Source organism: Orycteropus afer, unplaced genomic scaffold (genome assembly GCF_000298275.1).
Source record: "Orycteropus afer afer isolate SDZICR_OR568_19922 unplaced genomic scaffold, OryAfe1.0 scaffold00264, whole genome shotgun sequence".
NCBI classification, from domain to species: Eukaryota; Metazoa; Chordata; class Mammalia; order Tubulidentata; family Orycteropodidae; genus Orycteropus; species Orycteropus afer.
This window is the reverse complement of record NW_006921851.1, coordinates 2,986,566-3,013,061: the sequence shown is the minus strand read 5'-3', so window position 1 is coordinate 3,013,061 and position 26,496 is coordinate 2,986,566. Positions and strand designations below refer to the sequence as shown.

Genomic DNA, 26,496 nt, shown 5'->3' with positions numbered 1-26,496 from the left:
TTATACATAGCAACCTATTGCCTACTCGCTTGCATGGTTTCTGCTGAGAAATCAGAGCTTATTCTTATTGGTTGTCTTTTTTAAGAAAATTTTCATTTTTTCCATGCTGCTTTCAGGATTCTTTTCTTTGTCTTTGGTTTTGATGAGTGTGAAGATGGTATGTGTTGGTGATTTTCTTTTGTGGTCTATCCTGTTTGGAGTTCATTGGACTTCCTGAATGGATATTGTCTCATCTTTCATTATGTCAGAGAAATTCTCTTACAACAGATCTTTAACAATTTTCTCAGTGATTTTATTTTTCTCTTCCTGTTCTGGAATTCCAGTGACACGTAGGTTATTCCTTTTGATGGTATCCCACATGAACCTTAGGCTTTTTTCATTTTGTTTGGATCTTTTTTTCTGATTGATAACTATCCAAAGAAGTATTCAGGTATTTGTCTTCAATCTCATTAATTCTTTCTTCCATTGATTCATTTCTGCTCCTTTTCCCTTTCAAGATGTTATCCATTTCTGAAAATTTGGTATTAATCTTCTGGATTTCTATCTGTATCTGTATCATCTAATTTTTCACTTATTTTGTCTTTCTGTTCATGTATTTTCTTCCAAAATTTGTCTAGGGTTTTGTCTGTTTTTTCCTTAATTTTGTCAGTGTTTTCCTTGATCTGTCTCTCAATCCTTTGAAGACACCTAAATATAATTCTTTTGAATTCCTTATCTGGGAGTTCCAGTGCTGGTTCTTACTCACGGATGTGTTCTGGGTCTGTATCCTGTTCCCTTTTTTTTTTTTTTTTACCACTTTATCTTGCTTCTTTGTGTGGACTGTGTTGGTCTGTTGTCTCCAGGACAATGTGACTTTGTTTTATTTAGACCTCTGAAACTGTTTGTGAAGAGCAGTTACGGGTGAGTCAGGCTCTTCTTGGTGGTTGTTTATCCTTGGTCTGTTGGTAGAGAAGGAAGTAGTGGCTCTCACTCAGTAAGTGAAACTGCAGGAGGTGCCAGGGTAGTTGTGTCATATGGGCACTGTTACTGTTTCCAACTCAGAAAAAAACAACAATTGAGAAAACATCAAAAAAGTAAAAGCAAGTAGGCAAAAAACACATCATGTAAGCATACAGAAACAATAACCAAAAAAAGAAAAAAAAATTCCTGCAGTGCCTGGGGAGAGGGCAATAAGAGAAAAAAGGAAGAGTAGGAGAATAATGAAGGAAAAAATGTGAAAGATGCAAAAAGAAAAACAAGGTATGTGGTTAACCATCAGAAAGAAAAAATGGGAACCAAGAACAAGAAGAGAGAAATAGCTGAACTAGAACCTGGGAAGGGAAGAATAAAAAAATAAATAAAAAGGGCAGTAATAATTATAATAATAATAATTTTAAAACAGACAAAAACGAACTAACTCAGAAAAGAAAATTAAAAAAATCTGGGCATCGTGGGGCAGAGCGCCCAGGCTCTGTCTGAGCACACAGACTGGGATGGAATTCCTGCTGGCCCAGAAGGTGGGGGTGGGGGGGGGTGGGGAATGGCTAAACCTCCATTCACGAATTCACCGGTTCACCAAGACAGTGTGGGATATAAGAGTAACAAGGAGAATATCAGACCTTTTCAGTTGTTGGTGTCTGTAATGTCTTTGTGGTTCCTGGGAAGTGGAACCTGTTCTTGAGTCCGTGGTATCTGGGAGAATGCTGTTGCTTTAAATATCCAAAATGGTTGAAGTACTTGTAAACGTTCAAATTGGCTGTGCCCTCCAAACAGGCAAAAGTCCACAGCTCAGTATACCTTCCTCTTTGCTGCTTCCCCTTTTTATCCTCCAGCCCCCAGTGCAGTCTTCCATGCAGCCCTGGCTAGCAGGGCTGGTTTTTGAGTTAATTCTTAGGTCCTAATAGCACTCAGCAATATCCAAGCTGCCTGTGTGCCATCAGGATTGCTGCCAGACTGCAGCTCCGTATGTCTCCTGTTTTTGGTGTTTTCATGCAAGTTCTTCTACTAGTTGGAGTTTAGTCTACTTCTATATCCTTCCCTTCAAGGCTCAGAGCTCTGGGATTATCATCTGTATCTGTGTTAAATTGGTTCCCCTTTTCTTTGTTGAAGAGGGTCTGTGTAGTCTGTTTGCCTGTTCCTTCATCTTACCGGAACTCAGTTCTTTATGTCTGTGAAGTCTAATATTTTATTACTCTTTCAATTTTATATTTTGAAAGAATTTGAAACTTGTGGTTTCCATTGATTTCTTAGTCTTAGCAAAATATGAGTATATTATTATGTTTTTGTATCTCTTTGCATCCCTTCTCTTTATTCTAATATCATCTAGAATTTTATTTGTCTATTATTATAACTAGGAGCTCTGGTGGCATAGTGCCTGAGGCACTTGACTGGTAACCAGAAGGCTGGTGGTTCAAACCCACCAGCCACTCCTCGGAAGGAAGGTTGGGCAGTCTGCTTCCTTAGTGATAGTGCCTCGGAAACCCAAGGAGGGGTCACTATGAATCGGGTCTGACTCAATGGCACCAAACAACAAACATCAACATTATTATAACTATGTACGCCTTCTTTTAAGGAACTCTGGTGCCTAAGGCATTTGACTGCTAAACAGAAGGTTGGTGGTTCAAACCCACCAAGCTACTCCATGGAAGGAAGACTGCACAATCTACTTCTGTACGGATTTACTGCTTCGGAAACCCAGTGGGTGGTTGCTGTGAGTTGGAATCGACTCGATGGCATTGGGTTTGGTTTTTTTGGTTTACTCCTTTTTATTTTTTGAAATATGGTATAATTTGCATACACTAAAATTCACCCATTTAATGTACGATTTTGAGTTTCAACAGTTACATACAGTCATGTAACCACTACCACAATCAGATAGAAGATAGTTCCATCACACAAAAAATTTCCTGATTCTTTTTTTTTCCTTTTTATAGTAATTTGGGTGAAAATTTGCAGAGCAAATCATTTTCCATTCAATAGTTCATATACATTTGTTTTGTGACATTGATTGCAATCCACACAATGTAACAGCTCTCTTGCCACTTCCTCCCTACTATTACCTGTTTCCTGTGTCCCTCTTTCCTGTGCATTACTGTCTTTTGACCTTTCATCCTACACAAATGCTGGCTTTCTCATCTCCCATGGTTGCTTGTTCTAAAGACTGCACCTCCCTGGTGTAATTGTTTGTTCACCTTGTAGTGTTATCCATTATTTGGCTAAAGATTAAGCCAGGGAAATGAGTTTAATTCCAGGCTTGTAGGGTGACTAGGGGCATCAGTCTCTATCAGACCAGTAAGCCTGGTCCTTTTTATAACTTTTAGTTACGTTCCACATTTTTCTCCCATTCTATCCAGGAACTCAATTGGTTCCTGTGGTCCAATAGTCCCTTGGACTAATTGTTTCCGTGTGTCTTTGATTTTCTTCATTCTTCTTTGCTCCAGAGGAGGAGGACCAGTTGTTGCATCTTAGTTGGCCACTTGCAAGTTTTTAAGACCCAAGTCAGTATTCACCAAAGTAGGATGTGGAACAATGTTTTTGGGTACTGTGTTATGCCAGTTGAGTTTGATATCCTCCATGACCATTATACTGAACCCAAAGTTGTTTGGTGGTGGCTGAGATGTTCTCATAACTTTGCCCCGTATTAGCTCTATTGTATATGTATGGACTTTTTTTTTTTTTTTTTTTAATTGTGATTTGGGTGAAAGTTTACAGAGCAAATTCACTTTCCATACAGCAGTTCACATAAACTTTGTCACATGACATTGCCTACAATCTACCCCAATGTAACATCTCTCCTCCCACTTTCTCTCGATAGTTACCTCTTCCCTGTGGCCATCTCTCCGGCACTCCTGCCCCCCAAGCTGCCTCGTATATAAACAGGCCTTCTTTCTCCCATGATTGTTCTCTCCAAGGAATGTATCTACCTCGGGTAAATTCTTAACTCCTATGCCTGTCTTTTGTTTGGCTGGAAGCCATAGGAGTGGGTTCAATTCCAGACCTGAAGGGCAGCTAGGGGCCATAGTCTCAGTAGTTCCACCAGGCTCTGTCATCCCAGCAAACCTGGGTCCTCCCCACCCCCTTTTTTCCCCCCAAATGATTTTGAGTTTTGTTCCACATTGTTCACCCTCTCTATCCAGGATCCTACATAGATCCCCCTCTGGGTGGTTGACAGTGGTAGCTAGGCACTATCTAGTTCTTCTGGTCTCATAATCATATATGCTGAGGATCACATGGTGTACCAGTCACTTGGACTAATTGTTTCCATGAATCTTTGGTTTTCTTCATTTTTCTTTGCTCTGAACGAGGAGAGATCTAGATGGCTGCTTGCAGGCTTTTCAGATCTCAGTCGCTACTCGCCAAAATAGGAGGTGGAACAATGTTTTGTGTAGTATGTTATGCCAGTTGAGCTTGATGTCCCCTGTGACTATTGTTTCAAACCCATAGGTTGAACTACTTGCTCCGTCTGGGTAGCTGGCTATGGTCAAGAAGTGACTGCAGCCTTGTCCCGTGTCAGCTCTCCTATACACCTGGGAATTGTTATAGAGCATACAAATACACTTGTAGAACCATTGTCTGCCAACCCTATACATGGTCTTGTGTACACTCCCTACTGCATCGATATACCTGATAGGTCAGCGTGTCCACCTATCTATCCACCTGTATATCTATGTTTGCCTTCACTGACAATGCAGTACTGTATGTGCAAAAGGGTTCATCTTTGTTGTCTGTACCTCCCATATACCTCTCTATGTCCTCCTTTTCCTCAGTGCCACCATGTTGACCACTCATATGTGGTACATGGCCCTTCTCTTCACCCAAATTAATACTTGTCTGTTTTCTTTTTAATTTTTTTTTTAATTGTGATTTGGGTAAAAGTTTACAGAGAAAATTCACTTTCCATACAACACCTCACATGCACTTTGTCTCATGACATTGAGTGCAATTTCCTACAGTGCAACAGCTCCCCTCCCACTTCCTTCCCATAGTTACCTCTTTCCTGTGTCTTTCCCTCTCATGCACTCGTGCCCCCTGAGCTGTCTCCTTGTGCATGCACAGCCTTCTGTTCTCTCATGATTGATCTTTCTAAGGAGTGTATCTATCTAATGTAAATATTCAGCTCATAAGCCATAAGCCTGTCTTTTGTTTGGCTGGAAGCCACAGGAGTGGGTTCAATTCCAGAGCTGAAGGGCAGCTAGGGGCCATAATCTCAGTGGTTCCATCAGGCTCTATCAGACCAGGAAACCTGGTCCCTTTTTGTGTGTGTGTGTGTGTGATTTTGAGTTTGTTCCACATTGTTCTCCCACTCTATCCAGGATCTCCTACATAGACCCCCCTCTGAGTGCTTCACGGTGGTAGCCAGCACCATTTAGCTCTTGTGGTCTCATAATCATATAGGCTGAGGATCATGTGATGTACCACTCACTTGGACTAATTGTTTCCATGAATCTTTGTTTCCATGAATCTTTTTTTTCTTCATTCTTCTTTGCTCTGGACAAGAGAGGAGACACATCATTGCATCTAGATGGCTGCTTGCAGGCTTTTAAGATCCCAGTCGTTACTCACCAAAGTAGGATGTGGAACAGTGTTCTGTGTAGTATGTTATGCCAATTGAACTTGATATCCCCTGCAACTATGGTCTCAAGCCCACAGGTCCAACTGCTTGTTCCCTGTAGGTAGCTGGCTGTGGCCAAGAAGTGACTACAGCCTTGTCCCTTGTCAGCTCTACTATATACCTGGAAATTTTTACAGAACTCCTCATGGAGTTGCATATGTGTTTTGACTACTGTGGATATGTTTTGAATACTGTGCTAGTTAAGGTTATGTGTTAACTTGTAGGGCCTGGTTTTGAGTGGCTGGCCAGCTGGATATAGTTATTCCCCATAATGAAATTGGTAATAACTCCATGGTGGAAACTACTGGACCAGCTGAGTAGCTGTTTTATGGATGTGGGCTACTTCCAATATAAAAGAAGCAACTTTAAGGAAGGTCTCCAGCTTTTGGCATGCTTGAATCCTGCATGTAGCCAAGTCATTATTCAGTAGCCTGCCATGTTGTCTGCTGATCTTGGAACTCTTAATGGACTTGAATCAATGGCCTGATATGTGGTTTGGCAATATCAGGACTGTGCCTTTTACTTGTCCTTGGGTTTGTCAGCTTCAGCAGCCAGCAGCTGCTTGACTGAATAGAGCCTCCAGCTTCGGTAGGCCAGGAACAAGAGACAGAGTTGAAGCCCAAGGTCAGCGGGCTTTCACTCAGTCCCTAGAGCCTGGCACTTTGAACTTGGACTTACAGCCTCCAAAACTGTAAGAGAATAAACTCCTGTTTGTTAAAGCCATCCCATTTGTCAGAGTGGCACTATGTAACCAAGACAACTACCATGATTGTATAGTAGGTTTTGAGATTGGGGAGTGTCAGATTGCCTACTTTGTTCTTCTTTAGTAGGGCTTTGCTTACATAAGGTCTCTTTCCTTTCCACATAAAATTGGTGATCCCTTTTCCAGTGTCCTTAAAGAATGCTGATGGAATCTGGATTGACAGTGCATTAAATCTATAGGTTGCTTTGGGTAGTATCAGCATTTTCACAATGTTCAGTCTTCTTATCCATGAACATGGTATGTTCTTCCATTTACATAGACCTCTTACATTTTCTTGTAGTAGTATTTTGTAGTTTTCTTTGTATAGGTGTTTTGCGTGTTTGGTAAGATTTAGTCCTAAGTATTTTTATTTTTTTTTGGTCGCTATTATAAATGGTAGGAGCTCTGGTAGCATAGTGCCTAAGGCATTTGACTACTAACAGAAGGCTGGTGGTTCAAACCCACCAGCCACTCCTCGGAAGGAAGGTTGGGCAATCTACTTCCATAGTGGTACTGCCTCGGCAACCCAAGGAGGGGTTGCTATGAGTCGGGTCCGACTCGATGGCACATAACAACAACAACATTATAAATGGTATTGTTTTTCTGATTTCCTTATGAGAGATTTCTTTGTTGATGTTTAGGAATACAACTGATTTTGTATGTTGATTTTGTATCCTGCCACTATGCTTTATCTTTAAATTAGTTTCTGAGTGTCTGGGAGTTTCTATGTATAGGGTCATATCATCTGCAAATAGGAATAGTTTTACTTCTTCCTTATCAGTTTGATTGCCTTTTATTTCCCCTTCTTCCTTATTGCCATTGAGAGGACTTGGCAGTACAATTTTTACTAGAAATGGTGATAGACGTTATCCTTGTCTGGTTCCCGTTTGCAAGGGGAATGCTTTCAGTCTCTCTCTGATGGCTGTTGGTTTTGTGTGTATGCCCCTTACTAAATCAACAAATTTCCCTTCTTTAACTATTCCGCTGGGGTGTTTTTTTTTTTTTTTTTTTCCCCTTTTTTTTAAAAAAATCAGGAATGGATGTTGAATTTTAACTTAAGTCTTTTCTGTGTCGATTGATAAGTTCATACCATTCTTTTCCTTTGTTTTATTTGTGATGGATTATGTTGATTGTTTATCTAGTGTTGACTTATCCTTGTCTACTTGGTATGACTCCCACTTGGCGATGATGTAGTATTGTTTTAACATGTCGTTGGAGTGTATTGGCTAGGATTTTGTTGAGGATTTTTGCATCTACAGTCATGAGAGATACTGGTCTGCAATTTTCCTTTCTAGTGATGTCTTTGCCTGGTTTTGTTATCAGAGTTGTGCTTGCTTCATGAAATGAATTTGGGAATGTTTCATCCTTTTCTGGTTTCTGGAATAGTTTGAGTAGGATTGGTGCCACCTCTTCCCTGAATGTTTGGTAGAATTCTCCAGTGAAACTGCCTGGGCCAGGACTCTTTTGTTGGTAGTTTTTTTATTTTTCTTTATGACTTACTCAATTTCTTCTGTTCAAATGGGTCTGTTCAAATTTTGTACCTCACTTTGTGTTAGTTTAGGTAAGTAGTATGTTTCCGGAAATCTCTCCATTTTTTCTAGCTTTTCTAGAATTTGTTGGCATACAGTTCTTCATGTTGGGTTTCTGAGGCAGTATCACTACAGAAGTAGATTGCCCAACCTTCCTTCTAAGGAGTGGCTGGTGGTTTAGAACCACCAGCCTTCTGGTTAGCAGTCAAATGCCTTAGGCACTACACAATCAGAGTTCCTAAAGTTCTTCATAGTATCCTGATATTATCCTTTTGTTTTGGTTGATTCTGTCGTGACATCACCCATTTCATTTCTTATTCCTGTTATTTGCATCTTGTCCTTCTTTCCCTTTGTTCAGTTTGCCAGTGGTTTGTTGATGTTAATTATCTTTTCAGAGAAGCAGTTTCTAGTCTTGCTCATTCTTTCTGTTGTTTTTTTTTGTTTCATTTATTTTTGCTTGAATCCTTACCATTTCTTTTCTTCTGGTGACTGTAGGCTTTTTTCCTGCTGCTCTGTTTCTAATTGTTGGAGATATTTGATTAAGTTGTTGATTTTGGCTCATTTTTTTTCTTCCTCTTTTTTTTTTTTTTTTCCTCTCTCACTATTTTTCCTCATTGAGTAGTTTTGGCACCCTTGTCAAAAATCAATTCACCATAAATATTAGTGTTTATTTGTGGGCTGTCAAATATTTTCCATTTGTCTATATTTTATCCATATACCAGTGCTATACTACCTTGATTACTGTAGTTTTATGATAAGTTTTTAAATCATGAAGAGTGAGTCCTTTAGCTTTATTCTCCTCTGTCCCCCCATGATTGCTTTGGTTATTCTGGGTCCCATGAATTTCCATACAGACTTTTGAGTCAGCTGGTCAATTTCTGTAAAGTTGTCGGATGAAATTTTGATTCAGTATTTTGACTTAGGATTTAAATTAGTTCAGAGCTACTTTTCCCAGCATTTATTTATTTTATTGTGATTTGGGTGAAAGTTTACAGAGCAACTTCACTTTCTGTACAGCAGTTCACATACATTTTGTCTCATGACATTGACTATAATTTACCACAATGCAACAGCTTTCCTCCCACTTCTTTCCCATAGTTACCTCTTCCGTGTGTCCTTCGCTCCATATACTCCTGTCCCTGAGCTATGTCCCTGTGCATACATAGCCCTTCTATTCTCCTGATTGTTCTCTCCCAGGAGTGTATCTCCCTAGTGTAAATGTTCACCTCAGATGCCTGCCTTTTGTTTGTCTGGAAGCCACAGGTGTAAGTTTAATTCCAGACCTGAAGGGCAGCTAGGGGCCATAGTCTCAGTGGTTCCACCCGGCTCTATCAGACAGCAAACCTGGTCCCTTTTCTTTTTCAAATGATTTTAAGTTTTATTTCTCATTATTCTTCCACTCTATCCCAGGATCTCCTACATAGATCCCCCTCCAAGTGGTTGACAGTGGTAGCCAGCCACCATCTAGTTCTTCTGGTCTCATAGTTGTATAGGCTGAGGATCATATGGTGTACCAGTCTCTTGGACTCATTGTTTCCATAAATCTTTGGTTCATTCTTCTTTTTAAGTATGCATTTGTTGCTATAAATTACCTTTTGAGTACTGGTTTTGCTGTGTGCAGAAGATATTGGCATGTTGTATTTTCATTCTTATTTGATCCAAGAAATTTTTTAAATTTCAGTTTTCTCTTACCCAGTACTTTTTAAGCAGGGTGTTATTCAGTTTCCATGTGTTACCCTTGATCTCTTATGGCTGATACCTAATTTTATAGCATGTGATCTGAGAAGATGCTTTGCAGTATTTCTGTGTTTATAAATTTATTGAGGCTTGCTTTGTGTTCTAATTTGGAGAATGCTCCACATGCACTGGAAAAGAATGTATATTGTGATGATATTGGGTGATGTACTCCATATATGTCTATAAGGTCAAGTTGGTTGATTGTATTGTGTAGTTCTCCTGTGACTTTGTTGAGTTATTGTCTAGTTACTCTGTCCTTCCTTGAAAGTGGTGTATTAAAGTCTCTTACTATTACTGTGGAGTTGTCTTTTTTTTTTTTATGTTAAAGTTTGATTTATATATTTTGGGTCTCTTTCATTGGGTGCTTACATAATTATTATGGTTGTGTCTGCTTGTCTGATTGACACATTAATCATTATGTAATGTCCATCCTTGTCTTTTATAGTGTTTTTTCCTTAAAGTCTGTAACCAGAAATTAATATTGCCACTCGTGCTCTTTTTTGATTGCTGTTTGCTTGATTGCTTTTCCCCCAACTTCTGATAGTCTATTTTTGTCTTTGTGTCCAAGGTATGTGTCTTATAGACAGTATAATAGGTCACATTTTCTTATCCATTCTGCAACTCTCTGTCTTTTGATTGATGCATTTAATCCATTTCCATTCAGCGTAATTATCGATAAGTATGAATTTATTGCTTTTGTTTTGCTATGTGATTTTTTTGTGATGTTGCTGATTTCGAGCTCTGGTAGCATAGTGCCTAAGGCATTTGACTGCTAACCAGAAGGCCTTCCAGCTGCTCCTCAGAAGGAAGATTGGGCAATCTACTTCTGTAGAATTACCAACTCAGAAACCCAGGGAGGGGTTGCTATGAGTTGGATCCAATTTGATGGCAGTGTGTTTGGTTTTTGGTTTTATATAGTTTTCTGTGCCGAACTCATTTTCTTTACAAAATTGTTATTTTATTTTATTTTTTTCAGTTCATTCATTGCTATTGTTTTATATTTGGTAAATATTGGTGCTTTTCCTTTTTTTATAAGAAGGTTTATTAATTTTCTTTGTGATTACTCTGTGGTTTATTGTTTTCAGTATTAAAACAGACTGTTCTATCTTAAAATCATTGGGTGCTTAGATAGTTATTATCATAATATCTTCTTGGTCAGTTGATCCTTTCAGCATCATGTGGTGATCTTCTTTGTCTCTTACGTTGTTTTTCACCTTAAAAGTCTATTTTGTCAGAAATTAGTATTGCCACTCCTGTTTTTTTTTGGTGTTTTTTTTTTCCCCTGGGTTACTGTCGGCTTTGTATATTTTTTCCACCCCTTAACTCTTAGTTGGGAGCTCTGATAGCATAGTGCCTAAGGCACTTGACTGCTAACCAGAAGGCTGATGGTTCAAACCCACCAGCCACGGGGCAATCTACTTCCGTAGTGATACTGCTTCTGAAACCCAAGGAGGGGTCGCTGAGTCGGGTCCGACTCAACGGCACATAACAAAAACAACAACAACAACTCTTAAGTTTGTTTTTATCTTTATGTTTTGTAGTCAGCATATTGATGGTCTTCTTTTCTTATCCAGTCTGCCACTCTCTTTCTCTTGTTTAGTGCATTTAGTCCATTCACACTGAGTGTAATTAGTGATGGGTATGAATTGACTGCTGTCATTTATCGTGTTTTTTTTTTTTTTTGTCATGTTGTTAGAGTTTCCTTGGTCCTTATACTTTTCAGTGCTGAGTTCATTTTGTTGTCAAGTGTATCCTCTCTTTTCTTCTTTATTGTTGGTTTTGTGCTTACTAAACCTGTATGTTTTCCTTCCTTCTGGGTTTGCTTAGGGGGATTGTGAATTTTCTATGTGGTTACCTTGGAGTGAATTCTTGTCTCTGTGTTTTTGGAACAGTCTGTTCTATGAGGACATTGACCTCTTTTCCTCTCCATTTGAAAGTTTGTACCTAGAGCTTTTATTCCCTCTATTTGGTTAGTGGCTATTGTCATGTACAGATTGACTTCCTTGTTTTTTAGTGTATCATGTTTTATGGTCTTATTTTGAGCGTCTATTTCTGACTTGGTTTTAGTGTTAATGTCATGGGCCCTGATTTTGTTGTTCTCTGTTGTGGGTTGTCTATTGGAAGGACTCTCTTAAGCATTCTTGTAGGGTTGGTCTGGTTTTCGCAAAATCCCTTAATTTCTGTTTGTCTGAGAATGTCTTGATTTGCCCTCATCTTTGATGGACAGTTTGGCTGGGTATAGGATCCTTGGTTGGAAGTTCTTTTCCTTCAGTGTTTTATATATGCTGTCCATTACCTTCTTGCCTGTGTGGTTTCTGCATGGTAACCAGAACTCAGCCTAACTGTTTGATTTTTGTAAGTAATATATCTTTTGTCCTGGGCAGCTTGCAAGAATCTTTCTTTGTCTTTTATTTTGGAGAGTTTGATTATGATATGTCTTGGTGTTTTTCTCTTGGGATCGATCCTGTATGGAGTTCTTTGAGTTTCTTGGACAAATATCTTTTCTTCCTTCATGTTATGGGGGAAATTTTCTGGTAGTACCTCTTCCACCATTTTCCTCATGTTTTTTTCCACCTCTTCTTGTTCTGGAATTCCCGTGAGGCATATGTTGTTTCTTTTCATGTCATCCCATATAATTCTTAGGTCCTCTTCATTTCTCTTAAATCTTTGATCTGGTTTTTCCTCATACAGGCTGTTGTGAAGGGATTTATCTTCTAGTTGGGAAATGCATTCTTCAGCTAGTTCTAGCCTATTCTGTGTGCTTCCACTCTGTGGTGTAATTCTGTAATTTTGCTATTCATCTGGATTTCTAACTGCTATTTTTGTATGAGTTCTAATTGTGTATTAATCTTATCATTTTGTTCTCGAATGGTTTTCCTGTGTTCTCCTTGATTCTTTTTGGGGTTTCCTTGAGCTTTTGTAGAGTCCTATAAACATACCTTCTAAATTCCTTGCCGGATAATTCTATTGCCTCGCCTTCCTCCCTGTTTAATGAGACTTTTGTTTGTGATTTTATTTCTGTTGTCTTATCCTGTATTTTTGTTTGTTTGTTTGTTTGGCTTGAGGTTACCTGTTGTTTCCTAGACATTTTGAAGTTGTCTTCAACTGTTAGTTATGTATTGATTTGTTTTGTCTTGATTTTATGACTTAATATTTTTACAAAGGTGGAGCTGATGTATTTTTGTTGTTATTAATTCAGGGGTACTGGGTTTCTCTGCAGTTTTCTTTGTGATGATGGAATCACTGCATGGAATGTAGATGCAGGTCTGTGTTCATCATGAAGTGGGTTTAGGATTGGAGCCGGCAGGTGTTGTGGTGCCTTAATGAGGTTTTTCTATTGGATGAGGCAGGGGAGAGGAGGGGAAAGGAGGAAGAAAAGAGAAAAAAGCTCCAAGACATCAGTAGCCATTTCCAGGACTTTGCGTAGACTGCTAATGATGATGTTATACTGTTACTCACAGCCCTGTAGCTCAAGTTAGGCAAAGACTCCAATGGTTAGAGGCTGCCACTTTCCACCAGGTTCAAACAGCTGCAAAAACCTTGTACTCCAGACCCCTCCATACCAAAAAGCCGTCCTGGAATAGCTGCCCTGACCTGTACTGTGAGTTTGTCCCAGGGCCTGGCCACTTACGGTGTGCTTCCCTCTCTGCTCCCAGTTTGGTGGTACCCGGACCCAGAGGAACCTCTGCTCCCTCCCAGTGGTCCCAAGTTTACCGATAAAAGGGATGCTGAAGGTAGATCCGTGGAGTGGCCGCAGGTCCTCTGGTACGTCCTTTCCACTGCCACAGGGAGCCCTCTGATGTCCTATGTCACTGGCCATTCGGTGCCCCCCAGGGCAGGTTCGCCTGTTTTTATTCTTTCTGGGTGCCTAAACTTCCTCTCCCTCCTTTCTAATCCTACTCCCCTGAGTTTGGCGTTCTCTGACTTAACAAGTTGTTCAGAGCACCAGAATCTCCACCTCAAACTGCTGCACCTAATTTTTCAGGCACTAAGATGTTAGAGGGAACTAATATATGGGCTTCATGTAAGACTCCATCTTCCTGTCTCAGTTTTGACCAAAGTCTTAATCCTGCTTTATGTGTCCAGGAGGGTTGAAGGTACGTGACTCAGCACCAGTTGGCAACAGTTTATCATGATATTGAAATAGGTTATTTTTTGGAAACTTCAGTTTCATAAGCAAAATAGTTAAGAGAGGTCCGACATGAACATAACCTTGGAAGTTAAGAAAAATGTCATATCACTGCAGAAGACCACAAATACACCTTTTAATAATCAGATATTATGTAAAGTTTATGGGATAAATACTAAAAGGTAATAGTGGAAATGTTAATGTCTTAGAAAAAAAGACTTGGGTACAGCAGTATTAAGTATATTGTGACAAAATATATCCACGAAGAGAGATTCTTTTAATTGTATTTTAAGGTTCCATATTAAGTGTATATTCCATAAATGCATATATTTTTGTCCTTTAACTTTTTAAGTGGTTTCTGTTCTTTTTAATAGCAATAGAGTATTTTTTAGAACAGTTTAAGGTTTATAGAAAAATTAAGCAGATAGTACAGAATTCACATATATAGTATGGTTGTTATAATTGATGAACCAATACCAACACATTATTAACTAGAGTTCATAGTTTATATTAGCATTTACTCTGTGTTCTGCAGTTCTAGGGATATTACCACGTGTCTACCATTACAGTGTCATATAGAATAGTTTCTCTATCCTATAAATCCTCACCTGTTTAAATCCTCTGTCCCTGAGCCCCTGGAAACTATTTTAATTTTTCTTTTCTCTCTCTCTCTCTCTCTCTGCTATGCATTACAATGCATTAAGAACTTTTCTATCCACTAGTTAAATAAAACTTTGTCCCAGCATGTTTTACAGAGCTAGTTTGGAATTGTATGGTCATTAAAACTCTACATTCTGCCCCATACCTTAGCTTTCCTTTCTATAATATTTAGAATTTTCTTTAGTCAGATTTAAAAGAAAATTATTTTTCTAAGTACAAACTAGCTTTTTTTTTTTGATGGGATATGTTTACTTTTTCAAAGAAATATCATGCTGTGGAAAAGTAGAATTTCAGGTGTATAATTTTTGTTAAACTTATTTATTCTTGGGATACAATCACTGAATAGACTATAAAAAATATACTGAAAAGCTTAGCTTGCACTGAAGACATAAAGTTTTATATCCACATGTTTTTAACATGCAAGTATCTGCAGTTGTCTGTCACTTAAAGTAGTTAAATAAAGCTACTTTTCTGCTTTTCTCTCTCTTGTTCACTTTTTGCTTTTTACCAGTGAACAGCTCTGTGCTTTTTGTTACTGTGGTGAAAAAAGTTCCTTAGGACAAGGAGACTTAAGACAATTCAGAGTTTCGCCTGGATTTATCTTGCCATGGAAAAACCAACCTTCTAACAAGAAGGACATTGATGACAACAGCAGTGCATCCTGTGAGAAAATACAAAACTCAGCACCACGAAAACAAAGAGGACAGAGAAAGTAAGCAATTTTGAATTTAAATTGTTGGCTGAAACAACAGCTATATATAATTTATTTTCATTACAATGTTTATAAGTATGTAACTGGTATTACTGTTAAACAATTTCTCATGTTGTCAACATGTGTAGAATACTTTATGACTCAACACTAGCCCAACACACACTGCTTTCCTCAAAATTTCTTTTATTTAAAGAAACATTTATTTTAATTGTATGTTATTGGAATCAATGTGTATAACTTTTGAAACAAAAATTTAAAGAGTATAATATAAACTGAGAGGGAGTTCATGGAGTTTATATAGAAATGAGAAGAAGGTAAGATGGATTAATGAAGTCCTCTTTTCTTCCTCTAAGTTTTTATTTGTTTCTAACTCAGTAGCAAATCTAAAACTATTTTTTCACTTCCCATCTACTTTATGTGTCTTCTTTTTTAATGGTTCAGAAAATGTTCATCAGTCCTATAAAATTTAATCATAATATGGTGTTAGCTTGCTTGCTTTTTTTTCTTTCTCTCTCTCGTTTTAGAGTGCCATTTCTAAACTTAAAGAAGATGCTTATTTTAAAATAAATAAAATAATTGCCTAAGATATCCATATAACTAAATACATACTAGAGTTATCTAAAACTCTTGTCTAATGTAGTTGCTTTCTGAACTTAATCTTTTTTTAAAAAAAAAATATGCTTACAGTTTGTTTAAAGGCCACCTGAATACATGAACTTGGCTTTGCTGGCTATTGAAGTAGAAGTTTCTGTAATGGATGAGAAAGTGAAAAAATTAGTTTAGCTTGGAAGCTAACCATCTTTACCCCTTGAGGGTGATGATGTAATCATCCAAGTGCTTATCTGGGTTGTATCCAAATTTAAGTACTGAAGCATTGTTGCATTGTTATACTTATTTGATTGGCTCCTTGTTTTGGACTGCTGCCACTGCTTTGAAGACCTGAAGTAGGAAAGGACACAATAACAAGAAAGAGGATCTTTTAAAAAAAAAAATTAAGGTGGAACATTTTAAGGAGGCCTAGAAATATTGTATTGAGGGAGTGTTGATATTTTGGAGGCTATAGCTAGATCAAGGAGCTCTGGTGGCACAGTGCCTAAAGCATTTGATGGCTAACCAGAAGGCTAGGAGTTCAAACCCACCAGCCACTCCATGGAAGGAAGCCTGAGAAATCAACTTCTGTAAAGATTTACTGCCTTGGAAACCCAAAGTGGGTCACTGTGAGTGGGCAGTGAATTTGGTTTTTATAGCTAGATCATAGAAGAGCTTTACCTTTTTGGTACCAATTGAGCACTCACAACTTAATAAAATATATCAAAAGTCAGCAGACTTACAATGTCCATCAGTAATTAACAAATTTAATGGACGTTGTGCTCTGTTTTGATTAAAGGCAATTATATTATGAACCTATTTTGAGAAATACAATTGGGTTTTATTTTCTTATTTTATAAGCTAAGTGAATTTTTAGTGAAAAACTTTCATGGGCTAAGATAACTACATAAAAATAGCCTTGGTTTAATCTGGTAGTGTAGTGAATAAGGTGCTTGACTGCAAACTGGAAGGTTAATGGTTCAAACCCACCAGTTGCTGTGCGGAAGGAAGACAGGGCAATCTGCTGCTGTAAAGATTTACAGCCTCAGAAACCCAATGGAAGTCGCTGTGAGTCGGAAATGACTCAATGGCAGTGAGTTTGGTTTGGTTTTGGTTAATGTTTACCAAATTAATGACAACAAGCCAGTTAATGAGCCTTAGGCATGATGTACATTTACAAAATTTTGGAACTCATTTACTTTAGGTTGGTAATGATTGCAAAATATGTTTCTAATAAATTATAAAATAGATAGAGTCAGTTTTTCTTTCATTTCAAAAGGAGGTTTTAAAAATAGTTTTCCCTTCTCAGCAGTAATAAGTATAAGACTATACAATCAGTTCTTTTCCTGTTTCCTTTTATTTTATAACTTGGAATTTGGGAGGTTTATATTTTAACTAGGAGCTCTTGTGGCTTAGTGCCTAAGGCATGTGACTGCTAACCAGAAGGCTGGCAGTTCAAACCCACCAGCTACTCCTTGGAAGAAAGGCTGGGCAATCTACTTCCATAGTGATACCCTTTGGAAACCTTCAAGGAGGGGTTGCTATGAGTCAGATCCGACTCAATGGCAGTGCATTTGGTTTGTGGTTTATATTTTAGCTAAACTGGGCTGCTGTCCTTCTTAGGATTGACATTAACATCTTAATGATTGTTGTTGTTGTTGTTATGTGCCGTCCAGTCCGCCCAGACTCATAGCGACCCCTCCTTGGGTTTCCAAGGCAGTATCACTACAGAAGTAGGATTGCCCAACCTTCCTTCCGAGGAGTGGCTGGTGGGTTTGAACCACCAGCCTTCTGGTTAGCAGTCAAGTGCCTTAGGCACTATGCTACAAGAGCTCCTATCTTAATGATACAGTGCATATAATCTGAAGATTGAATTTGTCAAGCTGCTGGTTAGGAACTGGTTAGTAATATACTGGTTGGTCATTCCCTTGATACTTAGCACTTCCATCCATTAAATACTGGTTCAGAGAAAATATGTTAAAATACCTTAGTTTTTAAATGTGGAGTGAAAGGTTTTTTTTTTTTTTCTCCTAATAAAATAACGAAGCTTAGTTATGTAGATATATCTGTAAGAATAGAAGTCATAGGAAAGCATTTGCTTTCATTATACTGTGGTCATTTATAAAATCCAGAATTAGAAGATAGCATAGCATGCTAAGCCTTTTTAAATAGTGGCTATTTTTGCATTTCTAATGCTGAGCATAAAAATAATTACTGATTATTTTTATATAGTTTGATATTTAAATGTACTTATTGAAATATGTTAATACTTCTTTTCTTTCAATGATTCCAGGTATAAAAAAGTTTAGTACCCTGGTCATTGTGCTGATTTTCTCTTAATAGGAATCATGATATATATCCAGCATACAGAAGTGCAGTGAGTTATGATCTACATTCAATAGTGATTTAATCCAGAATTATGATGAGGTTAAATACTATGATGTTAGGAGAAGTTAAAGTTTCAGTGGCAGTCATCTGATTTCCCGTATTTGATGTTAAACACAATAGTAATGCTTGTTTACTTAATGATCTCAGATAATACCTGAACTTTTAAGGCCCTGAAAGTCTGAAATCTCCCATTTGTTGTATACTTTATTCAACATTTATTTTTATTCTATAGTTTTTGCTGTTATGCTATCTTTCTTATTCCCTGTGCTGTTAGTAGCTATTTTGTTTTTGCATTTTACTTCTGATATGTGAAGTTAAATCTTAATTGAAAGTATGTGAAACGTCATGCCACAAACCAGTTGTGAGCTTTGTCAAGGGGACCATAAAAAAGCCATAGCTGACATGTTCCACTCCCTCTGCTTCTCTCCTCGCATTTTGTAGTGGGTTTTCATTTCCCCTGGGAAGTAATCTTTCTTTACATAAAATAAACTGCCAGCTCCGTTTTTGTGGTCCTCATTTAAAATAAAACAAATTTAAAATTTCTGATTTGATCAACCTGTGTTTTATAAGCATTTAAGTAAGGCTAAAGGGAATATTCCTTTTATGTGATACAAATGGTTCCTGACAAGAAATATAAGGGTGTGAGGTTTTTTTAAACATTTATATCATAGAATGGCAAAATAAATATGCAGTTGTAACTTTTAACACTTTCTTCTGGGTCTGTAGATTTAATTTTTTTCTAGTTGCTTACATGATACAGCAACCTAGTATTATATTGTACTATGAATAGTAACAAATGAATTCTAAAAGTTGTTTTTTGTCAGTTTATGCCTAATAAATTAAAAGTGTTGCAGCAATACATCATGTATAACATTTTATAAGAGAAAAAATATTTCTGCTTGCTATCACTCTCACATCTATTTCATTTGTTTGTATTTTTTCAGAGAACGATCTCCTCAGCAGAATATAATATGTGTAAGTGTAAGCACCCAAACTGCTTCAGACGATCAGGCTGGTAAATTATGGGATGAACTCAGTCTGGTTGGCCTTCCAGATGCCATTGATGTCCAGGCCTTATTTGATTCTACAGGTAACATTATCAAATAGGCCTTTAATATTAATTACCTTTTGATTTTTGCAAGCATTTTATGATTTTGGTGAATTATCAACTTAATAGTAAATACCTATCTTCTAGAATAATTATCACATTATAAGAATGTCATTGTTAAGAATGCTTGGTATGAATTGAAATCAATTTGAAGGCAACTAATTGCCAAAAAAAATTTCTTTAGCATCTGGACAGTGAAAACATTGGATTGGATGCTTTTGCAAATATGTACATTTACTCTTGAGTAGATAGTAGTACCATGGTCTGACAAATGAGAAAAGAGAAAATCATAAAGAGATATGTGAAAACTCAGAGAAAGAATACAGCAGTCTGGGTCTATTGAATGTAGACGTGAAAGACATAGCCACACAAGTACCCTACTATAAAAATATAGTAACTCACACTTGTGACATGGGCTGTGGGGTGTTAAGGTAATTCATTGTACAGAACTGGAGATTGATTGATAGTAGTTCAAGTGCTATATGATGGAGAATTTAAAGACTGAAATGTTATTAATTACGGATTTGTGCTGTTGTTATGAGTAGATTTGCCATATGTTTCCTTTATTATCCACAAAGTATTAAGTACTTTCCTGTATGTTTTATGTAAAGATATCAAATATATCTTACAGTGATATTAGAATAAAATGACTGTAACTTAATTTTGCTTGTTAAAGAAATCACCTTTGGTTATCTGGATATTTTGCTCTTTCATAATACTTCATTTTCTAATTCAATAATTATTATGCTTTTGCTTGCATCAGAATCACCTGTAAGCCTTCTTAAAGCATAGATTACTGGGCCCTACTCAAGAGTTTTTGATTTAGTAGATTTCATTTGGGACCTGAAATTTTCTAATGAGTTTCCAGGTGGTATTGATGCTGTCTGTGTAGGGGCTAGACCACATTTTGAGAAGTAATGATTTAATGGTATCACAAGTACAGTGGTCCCTGACTTAACTACATATTCAAGTTATGAGGGACCACATTTAAGACCATCTTTTGTGTGTGTGTGTGTGTGCGAATGTGTGTATATCTAATTGTTAGTAATATGTACTATATACATCTCATTGTTACTAACATGTACTACATACATCTTATCATTAGTAATATGTACTACATACAACGTTGCAGCACGTAATTTGCTGATGTTATCATTTTTAAATGTTTACTTATGGATGTTCATTGTTATGATTTACTGTTCAAAGCACAGGCTATGGCCTGGTCTGCAGTAAAGTCAGTGCCAGGAGTTGTAATGAATAGATGATTGAGCAGTGTTCAACTCTGATGACATATAATAGGTGAACTGTGCACAAGCCTACCAGTTGTTACAACTCTGACTTTATTGTATGATACCAATACCAATTTCATTGTAGACCAGCCTGTAGTGTGAGCTTATTTAGTGTTTTGTACCATCAGAAGCATCAGTTGTTAATTTGAAGCTGAGTTGTTCAAGTTTGTTACACTGTAATGCTTGCCTTGCTTATACCTCCAATAATATATCTAACAAAAGAAGCCATGCAACTAAATTCTAATCCAAAACAGAAGGTAAGGAAAGCTCTAGACAGGGATATAAAGATGAAGATCATTAAGGCCTATGATAATGGGGAAAAGGTCAATGAAATAGCATGTGAGGAGAAGGATTGTCTCTTTTGACCATTTTGACAATCATTAAGGATAATAATAGGATTTTAGAAGCAGTTAAAGGAGTGATTGGCATAAAATTGAAAATTCTAACAGAGAAGGAAAGGGCCAGTCCATAATATAGAGAAGCTGTTAATGATTTGGGTAGAAGACCAGATCTGGAAGAGGATTCTTAAGAGTTTACAGATAATTCAAATGAAAGCATATAGTCTTTTTGAAAACCTGAAGAAACAGCAAAGAGAAGACTCCCATAATCACTTTAATGTCACCAAGGGCTGGTCTCTACGGCCAGATCACTTCAAGTACAGATTTGGCTTATATAAAGTGCGTGTTACTGGAGAAGCAGGAAGCGCCAATGTTGAAGCTGGACAAGATAATGTGTGATGAAGATTGTCTACTGGAGAAGATTATATAATATTCCCAACCACCCCAAAGACAAATAAAGATCAGATTTATAAAGATAATGATTAAAAAAAAAAAAAAGAAACAATGTACTTGATTTACCTTGGTAGAAATAACGCTGGAGATTGCGTGATAGAATTTTGCAAGACCAACAACTTATTCATTGCAAATACCTTTTTTCAACAACACAAACTGTGGCTATACCCATGGACTTCGCCAGACGGAGTGCACAGGAATCAGATTGACTACATCTGTGGCAAGAGGTGATGGAGAAGCTCAGTGTCATCAGCCAAAACAAGGCCAGGAGCTGATTGTGGAACACACCATCAACTGCTCATATGCAAGGTCAAGTTGAAGCTGAAGACAATTAAAAGAATCCATGAGAGCCAAAATATGACCTTGATTATATCCCTCCTGAATTTAGAGACCATCTAAAGAATAGATTTGATGCATTGAACACCAGTGACTGAAAACCAGAGGAATTGTGGGATGACATCAAGAACATCATCCACAAAGAAAGCAAAAGGTCATTAAAGAGAAAGGAAAGAAAGAAAATACCAAAACAGATGTCAGAAGTGACTGAAACTTGTCCTTGAATGGAGAGTAGCTAAAGTGGATGGAAGAATCAACAGGATAAAAGAGCTGAACAGATTTCAAAGAGCAGTTCAAGAAGACAAAATCAGTTATAATGAAATGTGCAAAAACCTGGAGTTAGAAATAGAAAACCAAAAGGGGAGAACACACTCAGCATTTCTCAAGCTGAAAGAATTGAGGAAAAAATTTAAGCCTCGAGTTGCAATACGGAAAAATTCCATGGGCAGTATGTTGAATGATGCAGGAAACATCAAAAGAAGATGGCTGGAATACAGAGTCACTGTACCAAAAAGAACTGGTAGATGATCATCCATTTCTGGAGGTGGCATATGATCAAGAACCAATGGTATTGAAGGAAGAAGTCAAAACTGCACTGAAAGAATTGGCAAAAAACAAGCTCTGGGAATTGATGGAATACCCATTGAGATGTTTCAACAAATGGATGCTGTGCTGCAGGCACTCACTCGGTTATGCCAAGAGATTTGGAAGACAGCTACCTGGCCAACTGAATAGAAGAGCTCCATATTTGTACCCATTCCAAAGAAAGGTGATCCCACAAAATGTGGAAATTCTCGAACAATATCATTGATATCACACACAAGTAAAATCTTACTGAAGATAATTAAAAAATGGTTGCACCAGTATATTGACACAGAACTTCCAGAAATGCAAGCTGAATTCAGAAGAGGATGCGTAACAGTGGATATCATTGCTGATACCAGATGGATCTTGGCTAACAGTAAAGAATACCAGAAAGATGTTTACTTGCATTTCTATTGATTATGCAAAGGCATTTGATTGTGTGGATCGTAACAAATTGTGGATAACATTAAGAAGAATGGAAATTACAGAATACATGATTGTGTTCATTAGGAACCTGTACATAGACCAGGAGGCTGTCATTCGAACAGAGCAAGGGGATACTGCATGGTTTAAAATCAGGAAGGAAGTGCATCTGGGTTGTATCCTTTCACCCTACTTATTCAGTCTGTTTGCTGAGCAAATAATCTGAGAAGCTGGACTATATGAAGAAGAACATGGCATTAGGATTGGAGGAAGACTTGTTAACCTGAGATATGCAGATGACACAACTTTCGTGAAAGTGAAGATGATGTGGAACACTTACTGATGAAGATTAAAGACAATAGTCTGCCGTATGTCTTACACCTCAGTATAAAGAAAACAAAGGTCTTCACAACTGGATCAATAAGCAGCATCACGATAAATGGAGAAAAGATTGACGTTGTCAGAGACTTCGTATTACTTGGTTCTATAATCAGTGCCAATGGAAGCAGCAGTCAAGACATAAAAAGATATATTGCATTGGGAAAATCTGTTGCAAAATACCTCTTTGAACTGCTGAAGAGCAAAGTCCTTGAAGACTAAGATGCACCTAACTCAAGGCATGGTGTTTTCAATTGTGTCATATGCATGTGAGAGCTGGACAATGAATAAGGAAGATTGAAGAAGAATTGATGCTTTTGAGTTGTGGTGTTGGTAAAGAATGCTGAAAGTACCATAGACTACTAAAAAGAACTAACAACTCTGTCCTGGAAGAAGTGCAGCCAGAATGCTCCTTGGAAATGAGAATGACCAGACTTCGTCTCACCTACTTTGGTCATGTTATCAGAAGGGACCATTCTCTGGAGAAGGATGTCATGCTTGGTAAAGTGGAGGGTCAATGAAAAAGGGGAAGGTCCTCAACAATATGGATAGACACACTGGTTGCAATAGTGGGCTCAGGTACTGTAGGAATCATGAGGCTGGCACAGGACCGGGCAGTATTTCATTCTGTTGTACATAAGATTGCTATGAGTCAAGATGACTCAATGGCATGTAACAACAGCATATGACTTACATCAGAAACAACTTACAACAGAGTTGAAACACTGGAACCCCATTGTAAGTCTAAGACTACTTGTATAGGATGCCATTGTATAGTTAAGGAGCTCTGATGGTACAGTAGTTAAGCATTCGGGTGCTAATTGAAAGGCTGGTGGTTCAAACTCACCAGTTGCTCCACAGGAGAAGAATGTGGCAATCTGGTGCTGTGAGGATTTGCAGCCTTGGAAACACTATGGGGCAGTTCTACTCTGTCCTGTAGGGTTGCTGCGAGTCATAATTCAGCTTTACAGCAATGGGATGGACAGATAAGATCATGGCACAGTGGGTAACCTCTGGGCTGAAAGGTTGGCTGTTTGAATCTACCAGCTCTTCCACTGGAGAAAAGACCTAGCAATCTGGTCCCATAAAAGTTGTTGTTGTTATTGTGTGCTATCAATTTGATTCCAACTCATAGTGACCCATAGGACTGAGTAGAATTGCCCCATAGCGTTTACAAAAAACACCCCCCACACCCACTACCATCAAGTTGATTCTAACTCATAGCAACCCCATTTGGTTTCTAAGGCTTTAAATCTTCACAAAAGTAGATTGCCTCATCTTCTTGCTACAGAGCAGGTGGTGGATTTAAACCACTTACCTTCTGGTTAGCATCCAAATGCCTTACCCACTATGCCACCAGAAGTGCAATTTTTTTTTTTTTTTTTACTTTTAAATTGTGATTTAGGTGAAAGTTTATGCAAATTGGTTTTCCATTCAACAATCTATACACATTGTATTTTGTGACATTTACTGCAGTCCTCATACTGTAACAGCATTCTTCCCACTTCCTCCCTGTACCTGCCCCTTTTCTTTGTTCTTCCTTCCCATCACCTCGTCCCCTTCCTAGCTCTATTCCTGGGCAAATCCTGTCTTCTTGATCTCATCTGCTTGATTGTTGTAATGAGTATATACCTTCCTGGTGCTACTATTCACCTTGTCTCGCTCTCACTGCCATTGAGTTGGATCCGACTCATGGAGACCCCTCCTTGGCTTTCCGAGGCAGTATCACTACCGAAGTAGATTGCCCAACCTTCCCTCTGAGGAGTGGCTCGGGGGTTTGAACTGCCAGTCTTCTGGTTAGCAGTCAGATGCCTCAGGCACTATGCCACTTTATAGGTCTATCATTTGGCTGTCAATTGAGTCATGGGGTTAAGTTCTGTTCCTAGCTTGAAAGGTGTTTAAGAACCATAGTCTCAGGAGTTCCACCAGTCTTCATTAGACCAGTAAGCTTGGTCTTTTTTATGACCAAAATTCAAAGCTTTGTTCCAAATTTTTCCCTTACTACTCCATCCAGGAACTCTTACTGTGATCTCTTTTTGAGTGATTTGTGGTGATATCCAGGCACCATCTAGTTCTTACGGTCTTTGGTTTGTGGAGGGTGGGATTCCCAGGTTTCATTAGTCCTTTGAACTAATTGTCTCCTGTGTCTTTTATTTTCTTTACTCTTCTTTGCTCTGCACAGGGAAAGACTGATAGCTGCCCCTTAGATGGCCACTCACAAGCTTTTAATACCCCAGTTGTTATTTACCAAAGTAGGATGTAGGACATTGTCTTTGTGGACAATGTCATGCCAGTTGACCTTAATGTGCCCCGAGACTGTGGTCCTGAGCCTCCATACCCAGTGACTCATCCCTCAAGATGTGTGATTATGACTAAGATTTGTCCCCTCTGTGTTCTACTCTACTCATGTATATAATAGCAGCATATATAAATATGTAGAGGAGATAGCCTCTGTCAAACCTATATGGGTATAATCCACATTTGTCCTCTCACCTCTGCTCAGCTTGAAAGTCTATCTATGCACTTAACTCCTAAGTTATTATTACTATTACTGCAGGGTTGTGAATGTAGTAGTATTTGTTAATGCTTGCGCTTCTCCCTATCTCTTCCACTAACCTTGATCATTCTATGCTGACCTCCCCTTCATTGTGTATTGACAAGGCTGCAGTCTTTTATTTTTTTTAAATCCCCTCCTCCTCGTCATGCCATTCTAATGCAGCAACCCCCTAGCCCTGCCATTTAGCTCCTTTCCTTCCCAGACCCTGCATAGCTCAGGCCTGTAGCTGCATGGGGCTGTGCCCTTGGAAATCTCTCTGGATGCCCACATAACAACACAGGGGTCCAAAGAAATCATATTGATGTACCCCTGATGGGGAGCATTTTTACTTTTATGATTTTAAATAAATACATGAAACAAAAGGGCTGCAGTCTTTATGGAAACAGATTGCCGTGCCTTTTTCCCACTGAGCAGTGGCTGGTGGGCTCAAACTATGCGCCTTTCTATCAGCAGCCAAGTGCTTAACCACTTTGCCAATAAAGCTCCACTTGTAAAATTATAGCCTGGGTAACCCTGTTGGACAATTTTATGCTGTCATATTGGGTTGCTCTGAGTCAGAATTGACTCAGTGGCACACATCAATTGTGTATTTACATGTCAGAGTAAATTTTGGGGATTTATGTTTGTTTAGTGTTAGCTTTTATGTCATTTAATACTTACTCATTTACTCTTTTTCACTCTTACCGTTTTAGGCACTTGCTGGGCTCATCACCGTTGTGTGGAGTGGTCGCTGGGAATATGCCAGATGGAAGAACCATTATTGGTAAATGTGGACAAAGCTGTTGTCTCAGGGAGCACAGAAGTAAGTGGATGTAACAAGTGTTTAGATGTTTTATAACATTTACTCTGTAGTTGTGTGCAATTGAGTTGATTCTGACTCATAGTGACCCTTTAGGACAGAGTAGAACAATAGCCACATAGGGTGTCCAAGGATGTATTTTTTTTTTTTTTTAA

At 38.1% G+C, this 26,496-nt stretch overlaps 1 protein-coding gene across 1 annotated transcript in view; it reads left to right on the top strand.

Moving 5' to 3' along the window:
• KMT2C (lysine methyltransferase 2C) overlaps positions 1–26,496 on the top strand; it is a 470,642-nt gene that overhangs the window by 138,987 nt on the left and 305,159 nt on the right. The window contains exons 4-6 of the mRNA XM_042782218.1: positions 14,899–15,099; positions 19,020–19,165; positions 26,235–26,344. Of these exons, the coding sequence (XP_042638152.1) occupies positions 14,899–15,099; positions 19,020–19,165; positions 26,235–26,344 (457 nt within the window). The remainder of the gene's footprint in view (positions 1–14,898; positions 15,100–19,019; positions 19,166–26,234; positions 26,345–26,496) is intronic.